General features: G+C 53.5%; 1 protein-coding gene across 3 annotated transcripts; it reads right to left on the bottom strand.

The window, feature by feature from the left end:
* Window positions 1-326: 326 nt before the first annotated feature.
* TRIP10 (thyroid hormone receptor interactor 10) lies at window positions 327-12209 on the bottom strand. 3 transcript variants are annotated; one of them, XM_054461802.2, is made up of 15 exons: window positions 12079-12209; window positions 10745-10860; window positions 10589-10645; window positions 8744-8891; window positions 8601-8663; window positions 8258-8362; window positions 8031-8159; window positions 7170-7316; window positions 6876-7070; window positions 5680-5847; window positions 5315-5424; window positions 1770-1902; window positions 1406-1545; window positions 1204-1325; window positions 327-773 (listed from the first exon to the last, which is right to left on the bottom strand). In XM_054461802.2, the coding sequence occupies exons 1-15, from the start codon at window positions 12100-12102 to the stop codon at window positions 625-627; spliced, it is 1806 nt and encodes a 601-aa protein (XP_054317777.1). In that variant the 5' UTR covers window positions 12103-12209; the 3' UTR covers window positions 327-624. The 3 variants fall into 3 exon arrangements, with proteins under 3 accessions (XP_054317777.1, XP_054317779.1, XP_054317778.1); XM_054461804.2 differs by lacking the exon at window positions 5680-5847 and having other exon boundaries at window positions 327-802; XM_054461803.2 differs by lacking the exon at window positions 5680-5847.
* Between the last annotated feature and the right edge of the window lie 816 nt (window positions 12210-13025).

Raw genomic sequence — 13025 nt, 5'->3', positions numbered from 1 at the left:
GCAGAATTGCTTGAACTCGGGAGATGGAGTCTGCAGTGAGCTGAGATCACGCACGCCACTGCACTCCAGCCTGGGCAACTGGGTGAGACTGTCTCAAAAAGAAAAAAAAAAAAAAGAAACTTGGTATCCTTCTCCCTACCTGAGTCACAAGCAGACACCCACTGACAATGACATAGGCCAACTTCCAGAAAGGGGCAGGGTTGACCCAAGGTGTGCCCAAGATCACCTCCCCTTCCCCCTTCCCTGTGTGGCCTGTAAGAAACGTGGTGTTACATACTTCCAGTCCCAGTATTTAAATCCTCTAATCAGACACCGACTCCAGGAACTTTATATAATTTCTTTTTTTTTTTTTTCCATTTTTGTATAAAACAAAATGGCCGGAGCCGAGCGGCAGGAAGAAAAGATGTAAAACATGAGTATGTACATCAATGGTGGAACGATGTAGAAGGCACAGCGGGTCCGTCCGGAGTGACAGGTGGGACTGGGTTGGGGGTGGAGGGGGCAGCAGGTTACACAGGTCTCAGCCGAAGCCACGGGGTCAGAAATAAAGTGCATAGGTCCTGGGGCCCCCCGTGGCCCAGAAGCAGCAGCCGACAGCCCCCCTCTTCCCGTCTCTGGCAGGGTTCAATTGAGCGTGACTCGGAGGTAGGAGGTGGGCACGTAGCCCTCGCCTCCCTCTTTCCGCCTGACCCGGGTCCAGCCGTCCCCTTTGTCTTCTTCCATAAGACTGAGGTCTTCACCCTCGGCCATAGAGATGGTGCCCTCGCTGGACCCTGTGATGGGGGTGGGGATGGGCCCAGATCTCCTTTAGGCAAATTTATTATTTTTATTTTTTATTTTTGAGACAGAGTCTCGCTCTGTCGCCCAGGCTGGAGTGCAGTGGCGCGATCTCGGCTCCCTGCAACCTCCGCCTCCCAGGTTCAAGGGATTCTCCTGCCTCAGCCTCCTGAGTAGCTGGGATCACAGGCGTGCGCCACCACACCTGGCTAATTTTTGTATTTTCAGTAGAGATGGGGTTTCACCGTGTTCGCCAGGCTGGTATGGAATTCTTGACCTCAAGTGATCTGCCTGCCTCAGCCTCCCAAAGTGCTGGGATCACAAGCCTGAGCCACCCGCCCGGACCTGCTTTAGGCGAATTTAAACTGAACCTAGCCAGAGACACTGCCGCCCATCCCCCGCCAAGCCCACTCTGGCCGTTCTCACCTTCAAAGTGGTAAATGGCCACACAGTGACCTATGGGGGATGTGGGTTCCTCCTCGAAATCCTCATCAAACTCCGTGTAAATGGGGGTGTCCTGGCTCTCTTCTGAGGGAGGCTCTTCAGAGCTGTTTGGGGAGAATTCGGCAGATAAAGACAGGCCCTCCTGGGACCCTGGGAACAGACCCACTCTGGCATCACCCCTCACCTCTCCTTGGTGTCCTGTGATGCGCTGTTGCTGCTGCTGTCTGGCGGGGCGCTAGTGGGGGGGTCGGGAGGCCGGGCGTGCCGGCTCAGGCTGTCTCCCCGGTTGCTAAGGACTCGACTTTCAGCTTCTGCCAGCCACGCCTGGGAGGAGGGGACAGGAAAATCGTTCCAGGGCAGAGCTCCGGGGTCAGCCCGCTCTGGACCCAGAGGTTCCCTGAGATCACCCACGCACAGCCAAGGCTGTGATGGAAAACAGCTGGAGACCCCCGCTCCGAACACCTCGCCTGTCCCCGAGCCCCCACCCCACCCAGCAGTGACTCAGCCAGGCCCGCTGGCTCCCGCCCCTCCCCAGGGTCTTTCCTGACCTCATACTTCTGTACTTCCAATTTCAGCCGTTCAATGTTGCTCAGGGTTTCAGTGATCTGGGGCTCCAAGCTGGCGGGGTCCCCCATCTGGGGTGTCTTCTCATAGACATCCTTCATTTTCTTTAGGGCTTCCCTATGACAAGGGAGACAGGATAGACAGGAAAACATAGTTCTGTGTGAGTTTTTTTGTTGCTGTTGTTTTGTTTTGTTTGAGTCAGGGTCTCGCTCTGACTCTTTCCCCAGGCTGGTGTGCGGTGGTGCAATCATGGCTCACTGCAACCTTAACCTCCCGGGCTCAAGCGATACTCCTGCCTCAGCCTCCTGAGTAACTGGGACTATAGACCCGCATCACCACACTTGCCTGATTTTTCAAAAATTTTTAGTAGAGATGGGGTCTGGCTATGTTGCCCAGGCTGGTCTCAAACTTCTGAGTTCAAGGGATCCTCCTGCCTCAGCCTCCAAAAGTGCTGGGATTAGAGGCATGAGCCACAGCACCGGGCTCCATGTGATTTAACAAGCAAAAAACAGGGGTTTTGCATCAAGGAGCAAATAGCAAGGCAGGACAATGGTTAAGGATGCAAATACTAGTGCCCGACTGCCTGGGTTCAAATCTCAGTTTGAATATTTCCTAATTGTGTGAGCTTGGCTTAAATCATTGAACCCCCACTGCTGTTTGCTTATTTTGGAAATGGAGATAATGATCCTAATATCTCATGTGGGTCACTGTGAGGATTAATACAATGCCTGATACCTAGTAAGTCCTCACTATTACTCATATACATATTGAGTATCTACGGCATACAGGTCCTACTCCAAGCATCAGAAATATAACACTGGGCTGGCCGTGGTGGCTCACATCTGTAATCCCAGCATTATTTTGGGAGGCTGAGGTGGAAGGATCACTTGAGGCCAGGAGTTCAAGACCAGCCTGGGCAACGGTATGAGACTTTGTCTCTAGTAAAAAATCAAAATAATTTTTAAAAAATAAAAAAAAAGGGGGGGGCTGGGGAAAAAATAAATAAAGATAAATATAACACTAAACAAGACAGGATCTTAAGTCTGCATACAATCTCTCAGGAAAACTTGAAAATTCGAATAAATCCATGTATACTGTTTCAAATAGTACCTAGAATACAGTAAGTGACTAATAAATACTGTTACCATTATCATTAGTTTCTCATCCCTGTTTCCTCTGTGTCTGTATATACAGGTAGTCATGACTATAACGGACCTTTGGAAAAGACCAGATCTGAGCTCAACTTCCTTCCAGTTATTTTTTATCTTTTTCTGAGATACAGTCTCACTCTGTCGCCCAGGCTGGAGTGCAGTGGCGCAATCTCGGCTCACAGCAACCTGTGCCTCCCGCGGTCAAGTGATTCTTGTGCCTCAGCCTCTGGAGTAGCTGGGACTACAGGCACACGCCACCATGCCTGGCTAATTTTTATATTTTTAGTAGAGACAGGATTTCCATACGTTGGCCAAGCTGGTCTCAAACTCCTGGCCTCAAGCCATCTGCCTGCCTCGGCCTCTCAAAGTGCTTGGATTACAGGCGTAAACCACTGCACCCGGCCAACTTCATTCCAGTTCTAATACCTGATCCACGTTACAGATGAAGAAACTGAGGAATTAAAAGGTAAAACAAGCTGCCCAACACCTGAGATGAAGCTGGAAATCAAGTCCAGTTTGTCGTGACTCTAGAACATGCACCCTTAACCCCTCCACCATAGAGACTCAGGAAATAGAGAGTTCTGAATGGAACTTTACACCGATAAAAGCCATTCTGTCCAAGACGTTACATGCAAATGGCAAAATATAATTTGGCTGCCTGTTTGCAAGTGGCAAACATCATTCCTATTATGTAACAGGACTGGGAAGAGGATTTTGTTGCTTGGAAAGAGTGAGTAAAGATTTTTTTTTTAAATCTGCCAGATTTTTTTATTGTCAATATTTTAAGTGTTGGAGCTATTAAATAGATAACCATATGCTGCTTTTTTTTCTTTTAGCCAATTACTGTGGCGAACTAGGTGGACACATTTTTTGATATTGAACTATCTTTGCATTATTGGGATAAAACCCAACCAATGGTGGATTTTTTTTTTTTTTAGTTTTTAAAAAAATTTATTTGGGTGTTTCTTCTTCTTCTTCTTTTAAGAGATGGGGTTTTACCATGTTGCCCAGGCTGGCCTTGAATTTCTAGGCTCAAGCGATCCTTCTACCCAGCCTTCCAAAGTGCTGGGCTTATAGGCATGAGCCACTGTGCTTGGCTAATGTATTATTATTATTATCGTTATTATTATTATTATTATTATTTGAGGTAGAGACTTGCTGTGTTGCCCACGTTGGAGCGCAGTGGTGCAATCTTGACTCACTGCAACCTCCGCCTCCCAGGTTCAAGCGATTCTCCTGCCTCAGCCTCCCGAGTAGCTGGAATTACAGGTGCGTGCCACAATGCCCAGCCAGTTTTTGTATTTTTAGTAGAGACGGGGTTTCACCATGTTGGTCAGGCTGGTCTCGAACTTCTGACCTCACGTGATCTGCCCTCCTTGGCCTCCCAAAGTGATGTATTATTTTTTAAACACTGGATTTGCTTGGCTAGGATTTTGCCTCTATGATCATAAATAAGGTAAAATGAGCCCTCAATTTTATCTTATTGAATTCTTGGCCACTGATTTGGGAATCAGGATTCTTCAGCCTAAAGAGGTTGACAGCTTTCACTCTTTTTCTGTTTGCTGGAATGACTTGTATAAGACAAGAAGTAACTGTTTCTTTTTTTCTTTTTGAGACAGGGTCTCACTCTGACACCCAGGCTGAAGTGCAAGTGTGCAGTCACAGCTCACTGCAGTCTCAATTTCCCAGGCTTAAGCCATCCTCCCACCTCAGCCTCCCAAGTGGCTGGGACTACAGACACAAACCACCATACCCAGTTAATTTTTTTATTTTTGCTAGAAATGGGGTCTCACTCTGTTGCCCAGGCAGGTCTCAAACTCCTAGGCTCAGGTGATCCTCCTGCCTCACCCTCCCAAAATGCTGGGATTGCAGGCATGAGCCACTGCACCTGGCCAAGAAGTAACTGTCTAAGTGTGGTAGGAATCACCTGTAAAACCGTCGGGGCCGTGGGATTACTGGGGAGATCTTTGAGTACCATTTAAATGTCATTCATTTACAGACCAGGGCAGTGGCTCATGCCTATAATCCCAGCACTATGGGAGGCTGAGGCAGGCAGATCAACTGAGGCCAGGAGTTCAAGACAGCCTGGTCAAGATGGGGAAACCCCGCCTCTATTAAAAATTTAAAAATTAGCTGGTGTGTGCCTGTGGTCCTAGCTAATCGGCAGGCTGAGGCACAAGAATCGCTTGAACCTGGGATGTGGAGATTGCAGTGAGCTAAGATCACGGCACTGCACTCCAGTCTGGGTGACAGAGTAAGACCCTGTCACAAAATAAAATGTAATAAAAGAAATAAAATAAAATAATAAACAAATAAATGAAATTCATTTACTATTTTATCATGTTCCTTGCCTGTCCTCCCTTACCCCACCACCTTACCTCTGGTCAACCTCCTTCTGAAGTTCACGACTGCGTTCTTCCAACTGCTGTTGAAGCCGCTTTCGCTGCTGCTCTGGGGGCAAGTGGCTAAAATCCTCGGTCACCACTGTCTGCAAGGTGGGTAGAGGGCTGAATTTGGGATCAAGGGGTCTAGGCTGCCAGACTCTGCACCCTTCTGAGATATTTCACTCCCTTCCCCAGCCATGGTTCTTGGCAGCGAGGCCATGCACAGAGCAAAGCAGGTCTGGGTTGGGCAACCAGGGAAGAGGGGCCCAGCCAGCGGGAGGAAGCGAGCCCAGGGTCCCGCCACCCGCCGCTGGGCAGGCTAGGGCCACCACCTCCTCCTGCCCCGAGGCCTCACTTACCCCACGGCTGCCTCGAAGGCTGCGGAAGGATGCTAGCCTCGGTTTGACCGACTTACTGATCTCGCTCAGTATGGCCAAGGGGTCACGGCCGGAGCGGGGGGACGGGGGTCCGTTAGGCAATGCCGAGGTTACGGGGCCCCCCAGGGGGGAGAGGGGTGGGGGGCGAGGCTACCGGCAGGGGCCGGGGAGGGGGATAGGTTGAAGGGGTGGGGGGGCATAGGAAGATGTAGAGAATGAGGACGAATGGACGGAGGGATGGACGCACGGATGGACGGATGGACGCAAAAAAGAAAAAAGGAAAAACAAAATGGAGAAAGAAAAAAACGGTAAGAAAACCACAACTCAAGATGCACAACCACACAGAGAAAACACATGCAGAAGCGACACAAAAAAATCTGGAAGGTGGCGGGGAGGATGTTGAACTGTAAGCCCGAAAGCCAGAACGCTCACTCCCCCGGTATCTCCTAGGTCTCTGGAATGTTATGTCCGGGAGCAAGCATGGGCCCAGGAGGCAGGGAGGCCCGTGTCTCTCTGTCCACTTAGCTTTCTGGGCTGACAGTCTAGAAGACGCATGCAGGAATCAAGGTCTCAGACAGGTATGAGGCCACAGAGGACAAAAATAAATAAACAAAAATAAAACCACAAGCTGAGAGGGAATGGAAGGCAGGAAAATGAGAGGGGTTAGGGGCATCAGAGGTTTAAGCTCAGGGATCACAGGTGTAAGTCAAGGAGAGGTATGAGAGTGTAAGTCAAGAGGGACCCAAAGTATAAATCAAAGGTATAAACCAAAGGTGCTAAGGTATATTAAAATCCAAAAACCCAAGAAAACAGGACGTGCAGGGCGGCTCCCAGAGTCCCATCAGCAGGATGGAGAGAGAAACTCGGGGAGTCCCCAGGGATGGTGTCACCAGCCCTCAGGCCAGCCCTGAATTCCACCAGCAGGTTTTCTCCCAGCATCCCGAGAAGCAGCAGACAAACGCCACAGACCTCCCCACCCTGCCCCCGCCTTCGCCTCGGGGGACTCCCAGGCCAATCGGCCCGCCCACCTTCCTTCCCTCCAGCCCAGGCTGGCAGCCAAGAGGAAAATTCCTGCCCGGGACTCGGTGTTCAGGCGGCTGGGGCTGACTCAATAGGGGCCCCACTGTCCCCACTTCACTGTCCTTCTCCCCCACCATCCCAAGGGTCCCGGCCCCCACCTTGTTCTTCTTGCCAAAAGGCCAGCGCTTGGTGCGGCTGCGGCCCGGGCCTCGGAGTTCAGGCCGTCCATCCGAGGGGGTGCCCAGACTGCTGTCCGAGGGTGCACGGTTCATGGGCTGGCTGAAGTCCTCGAATTCCACGTCGCCCGGGCGGGCAAAACCTGACTTGTGCAGCTCTATAAGGACTTGGGAGTCCTGGGGGAGGGGGACGGTGGATGAGTAGTCAAGTGCCTAGCCTATGGGGACCTCCCTCTGCCCTTCCCATAGCCCAGTGGACCCAGACCAGGCACCCACGTTCTTGGGATCCACAGCATTTGCAGCCACCTTCATGCCCTCCAAGCACTTGGCTATGATGGGCACCACCTCCAGCTCAGCCTCCGACAGGAGCCCATACCCGGCACCCAGGCGGGTGGCCCTGCGTTCATCCATGTCTTGGAGCTTCTGTAAGGATGGGGACAAGAGTGGCTCAGGGGTGCTAACAGAGGCACTAGAAGCACAGTGATTCACTCTGCAAATATGATCGCGCTCCACGCTGGCCCCAGCCCCAAGCCAGTCTGGAGGGGAAGACAGAGTCGGGAAGAGAGACTCCAGCCCAGTGTGGTTGGGGAAGAGACAGGGCCAGGGGGATCTCAGAGGGGGACACCTGCCTAGGGGGTCAGCAAAGGCTTCTCAAAGGAGGAGACAAGGGAGCAGGGATTTGAAGAAAAAGCAGAACCAGCCCTGATACTCCCAGGGCCAGGGATGGGACAGAGAGTGGAGCGCTAGATTGAAACAGGAGAGGGGAAATTCGAGACCTTTCAGAGGGGTTGTTAGAGGTGGAGTTTAGAAGAATAAGTAGGAATTTCAAAAGGAAAGAAAGGTCGCTTGAGCACAGGGGTTCCAGGCTGCAGTGAGCTGTGATTACGCCACTGCACTCCTGCCAGGGTGACAGAGCCAGGCCCCATCTCTCTATAGAAGTAAATAAACAAACAAGTAAAAGCATGCCCAGCAGGAAGAACAGCTGACTAAAAGCACAGCTCACTGTTACTATAGGTTTCTGATTCCCTTTCAATCTAGGGACTGGGACATTGCAGCTGGGGTTTTGATGAATGTATAAGAGTTGGCTAACATTTGGAGGCTTTCGGGAAGGTAGGTCTGAGAACTGGGAGCACTCACATCGAATATCTGCGGCATCTGTGAAAAATAGAAGTGGGCTTGGTCTCGGTTGAAGCGCTGCAGTTGAGCTGCATATTCGTTTTTGCTTTCTTCAGCCATATGACTCCGAAGGTGGGCTTGCTGCTTGGCCTGAGGAATGCAGAGGTGGAAGGTACTGCCAGGTTCTGGTCACGTCCCACTCGGACCCCCCCCCAAGCTTGTCCCAGACCCCGCCCTCCAACACACACCTTCTCCACATCAGCCTTGGTGGCGTTGATATCCTGGTCTAGCCGTTCAGCAGTCTGGGCTGCCTTCTCTGCCTCCCGGCAGTCCCGCTCAAATTTACGCTTACTCTGTGTAGGGGACAGAACCAGAGTGAGGGAGCCACCATCCCAAAGACAGCAGGGTGGGAAACCAAGGTTTCGGGGATTATTGGGATGTCATCCAGTAAGTAGGGGACAAGGGCGTACTGGAAGCCTATGGGGGAGGGAAGGTCCAGGTCTGTCAAAGAGGGCAGCTCCCTGACTCCGGGATCCACAACCCTGCCCCCGTGCCTCCGGGCTACAGTCACTGCCACCTCTGCAAACTCACATTCTCCAGCTGTTTGAAGCCGTTTTCCAGCTGCTGCTGGGCCCGTCGCCCTTCTTGGAAGTGCTACAGAAAGAAGAGTGATAAGGTTCACCAGGGTTCCAGCAGAAGCCCTTTGCAAAACCTGAATCGGGGGGGCTCCTCACCATCTTCCTCTCCTGTTTCATCTCTTGTGAGTACTTGGTCAGCTCAAGACATACACGGACACTGAGGTTCTCGGCCACCAGCTCCCGCTGGCCTGCAAAGTCATTCACCTCCTGGAGAATCTGTACGAAGGACTGTTGCTGGCTGAATCTGGGGTTGGATGAGAATCGGGGAACAGGGAGTCAGGCCCCCCACCTGAGCAGGCTGATGCCCCAGGACGCACCTCCAGGTGGAAAAGGGTTAAGCCCCAAGAATGTAATCCTTGAAGCAATGACAAATTCTGGTCCATATTCCTTAACCCCAACCCTTGAGTAGAATTTTTTTTTTTTTTTTTTTTTTTGAGACAGGGTCTTGCTGTCACCCAGGCTGCAGTGCAGCGGCATGATCGCGTCTCACTGCAGCCTCAAACTCCTGGGCTCAAGTGATCCTCCCACCTCAGGCTCCCTAATAGCTGGGACCACAGGCACATGCCATCACACCTGGCTAATTTTTTTTTTTTTTTCCCAGATGAAGTCTCAAACTCCAATCCCCCCAAACTCTGCATCTTCCCGCCTCGGCCTCCCGAAGTGCTGGGAGTACAGGTGTGAGCCACTGCATTGGACCTCGAATGTATATTGGAACACAGAATTTTCCAGTTTTTAAAGATGGTGTACAAGGCTTATACCATCTTTTATGCATCATCTCAGTGGGGTTGGGGACATCATTTTGTAATCAAACACCGTATCTATTTTTTTTTGGAGACAGAGTCTCACTCTGTCGCCCAGGCTGGAGTGCAGTGGTGCGATCTTGGCTCACTGCAACCTCCGCCTCCCGGGTTCAAGCGATTCTCATGCTTTAGCCTCCTGAGTAGCTGGGATTACAGGCACGCACCACAAGGCCTGGCTAATTTTTGTATTTTTAGAAGAGACAAGGTTTACACCATGTTGGCCAGGCTGCTCTCGAACTCCTGACCTCAAGTGATCCACTGGCTCACCCTCCCAATGTGCTGGGATTACAGGTGTGAGCCACTGCGCCCAACCCTATTTTTTTATTTTATTTTACAATGAGAGGTGTTAACATTCACACTAACTGGGATAAAAGTCAAAACTACAATTACCAGCCTGGCTAACATGGTGAAACCCTGTCTCTACTAAAAATATAAAAATTAGCTGGGCATGGTGGCAGGTGACTGTAATCCCAGCTACTAGGGAGGCTGAGGCAGGAGAATCGCTTGAACCTGGGAGGCGGAAGTTGCAGTGAGCTGAGATGGCGCCATTGCACTCCAGCCTGGGCTGGGCAACAGAGTGAAACTCTGTCAAAAAAAAAAAAAAACAACTACAATTAACAAAAAGTTCAGGTCAGAGATTGCCGCCAAACAAGTGACCAAAACAACTTGATTTCCAGGGCTTTTTTGGATTTTGGAATTGGGGACTCAAAGTCAAATGCTCCTTACGGCGTTTAACATGGACTGCACACTGTTTTAACACATTAACTCAGCTCGTGTTCATGAAAGCCCTACAAAGCTGGAGGAATCGTCGTCATTCCATTTCACAGGTGAGGAAAACAGAGGCGCACAACTTTAAGTCATCTGCCCAAAGTTACTGGTTTTGTAACTGCTGGGCCCTCTGTATGTAACCGTTAAGGAAAATAGTGGCAGAAAACCTGAGTCACAAGCCCAAGTCAATTCATCTACATAGTAGTGGACTCAGGATTCCAAACCAGATAATCCCGCATCTTGCATCCATGCTCTCATCTCTAGAAGGGGAAGTGAGAGGAGCGGTGGGGTGTCCCAGCTGAGGGAGGGGAAGTGAGACCCATGCACCGCCTTTCCCCACAAATCTAGCCCTGCAGCCCCTCTCCAACCTTACTTGGACTCAGGATCATCCTTGGCAGGTCTCTTGGGCAGATATTTTTTCACCAGGCTCCTAAGGGGAGACAGAGGTAGGAGGGCTGAGCCCGCAGCCCTCCCACCGCTCCCCGTCGCCCCAGGCGCGTCCTCCGTAGCGTCCACCCCGGGGTCTCACCGCAGTTGTTTGGCGTAAGCCTGTTCCACTTCGGTGCGTTCTTTCACGAACTTTACATATCTGTCCAACAGGTCCAGCCCCCACTGCGTGTGGCGCTCGAGCACCTCGAACTGATCCTGACATGGGAGATGGTGGGGGAGGAGGGGAGAGGGGCTGGGGTCACGATTTTGGGACCCCACAGCCCGCCGACCAGACTCCCAGGGAGCGCCAAGGCTCTGCGCTCCTAGAAGGAGTGGCTTCCCGGCGCCGCCCCGGCGTGGCGCGGGGGGAGGCAGGAAGCTGGCGGGAACCCCCTCCCCTTCCCGGGAAGGGCCGGAGAACAGCGCCCAGGCCCCAGCCATCCCGGCCGGTAGATGGAGGTCTCCGACATAGGACCGCCAAGAGGGGCGTGGAAGGGGACAGGGCCACTCCCCCAGCTCGGGCTCCCCTAATCCCCCCGGATTCCGGAAAATCCGGCCGGCCCGGCGTGAGTCAAGGCCAGAGGGACAGGGTTTCTGGCAGATTGGGGGCCCCTGAGTGGCCAGGGGGCAGGCACCAGGTACCCTGAATCTCCCTGCTTCCAGGGATCCCCCGATGGGTGACTCAATTTACCCCACTGACCCCACTACACATCCAAAAGAAATCGCAGAGTTGGAGGAGGGGGTGGCAGTCTAGTTACCCCCGCTGCACTAAGAACTCAGGGATTCCACCGCCCCCAGGAAGGGGAGGGGTCGGTCAGAGGTCCGGCTAGGATAGGGGGAAATTTCTGGGGCTTCCAGGGCTGAGGTTAGGGGGCGGTCCCGCCCTGGGCCTGGGGTGAGCAGGGGGAAGCCAGGGAGGGGGATCAGGCCGAGCTTAGCATCCCCCTTCCCCTCCATAAGCGTCCCCAGCCCCTAGGTGTTGATTAAAGGCGAGGGAAAGGGCGGTCAGGACTTCTAGGTCCCACGTGGGTGGGGATGAGGATGACCAGAGGGTCCCCTCCCCCCTCCCAGCCGGACAGGCGGACGACGGGCAGGGACCCAGGGGCGGTAAGATAAGCCGCCTGCCCGGCCAGGGCGCCCAAAATAGGTGACCTCTCTCAGCCGCCCAGGCCTGGCCCCAGGATTCCTTCTGCCCGCCTCATTCGCAACCCCGTGCCTCAGTTTCCCCACGCCGGTCCGGCAAAGTCGCCCTTCGCCCCTGAGCGTGCTGAGACTCCCAGATAAACTTCGAAAGAGGGCGGAGGGTGGAGGGCGGGGACCCAGGGGTCGGTGGAAGGGAAAGGCGCGGAGCCCCCTCTAAGATACACTGGGGACAAAAGGGGGGTGCCTGGACCCCAGCAAAGGGGAACTTAGAGGCGGGCCGATTGGACTTACCCACAGCTCAGTGCCCCAATCCATGCTGCTCCCGCTGCCGCAGCCGCCGCAGCCACCACCGCACCCGGTCCCCGCCGCCCGCCGCCCTCCGCCCTCCCCGGGGAGACTCAGCCGAGGGCGGTGCGCCTGGCCCCGCCCCACCCCGCCCGGCCCCGCCCACCCCAGACTCTTCCACGCCCCGCTGCACGCTCTGCCACGCCCCCACCCGCTCGGAGCCCAAACCCTGCGCTTCGAAGGCGGGGCCCAACGGACGCTCCGCCCCCTTTTAAAGCAAAGTTGCCACTCGACGCCGCTGGACTGACCCCTTAAAGAACCCCCACCCATTTTTTCCAAATCCCCGGGGTCCCTCTCGTCCTCTCATCTTCCTTCCCTGCTCCAAATGGTTCTTCCTATCTCCTCTTCCCCTTTCCCCGCAATTATTCCTTAAAGGGCCAAGACACTAAAACCCCAAACTCAAGAAGTCCTTCCTCAACCCCATTGCAGGGGCAACCTGAGGTCACCCCGTTCTTGCGAGCCGGCCCGGCTCCAGGCGTCTAGGTTCGTCCCACTAATGGTCTGGTCCCTCCGGCCACAGGGCGGATGAGAGGGCTTCGATCCAACCCAGGACGCGCCTCCGCCAAGGCCGGGTCCATTAGCTCCCGCACCGCATCCTGCCTTCCCTCCCCCAGAGTCTCCGCTGGGAAACTGAGGACAGGCTGTCCTTGGGGCGCCAGGCCCAGGCCCTTCCCCAGCTGCCTTCCAGTTCGCGCCTGCATCTGCCCATTTTCCAGTTTAACCTGGTTTCATTCTCAGTACTGCCCCTGAGATTCCGACTCCGCCCCTCCCCCAGACATCTGGGCCATCTGGGCCCTGGAGAAGAGAAGTCTGTCACCTCTCCCATAAAAGTCTGTTCACACCTTGTAAATCCCTTTGAGGTGCTGGGATGAGAGGAGAAGAGGCACTGGGGA

Source organism: Pongo pygmaeus, chromosome 20 (genome assembly GCF_028885625.2).
Source record: "Pongo pygmaeus isolate AG05252 chromosome 20, NHGRI_mPonPyg2-v2.0_pri, whole genome shotgun sequence".
NCBI lineage: Eukaryota > Metazoa > Chordata > Mammalia > Primates > Hominidae > Pongo > Pongo pygmaeus.
Note: the sequence above shows the minus strand (reverse complement) of the source record. Positions and strands in the feature narration are given on the sequence as shown.

Excerpts from the sequence above, each read along its gene's own strand:
- TRIP10 (XM_054461802.2), bottom strand. The coding sequence starts at position 12,102 with ATGGATTGGGGCACTGAGCTGTGG. Across the intron at positions 8,892-10,588 it reads AAGGATGATCCTGAGTCCAA|ATTCAGCCAGCAACAGTCCT; the intron begins GTAAGGTTGGAG and ends ATCCAACCCCAG. Across the intron at positions 1,546-1,769 it reads TGGAAGTACAGAAGTATGAG|GCGTGGCTGGCAGAAGCTGA; the intron begins GTCAGGAAAGAC and ends CCCTCCTCCCAG.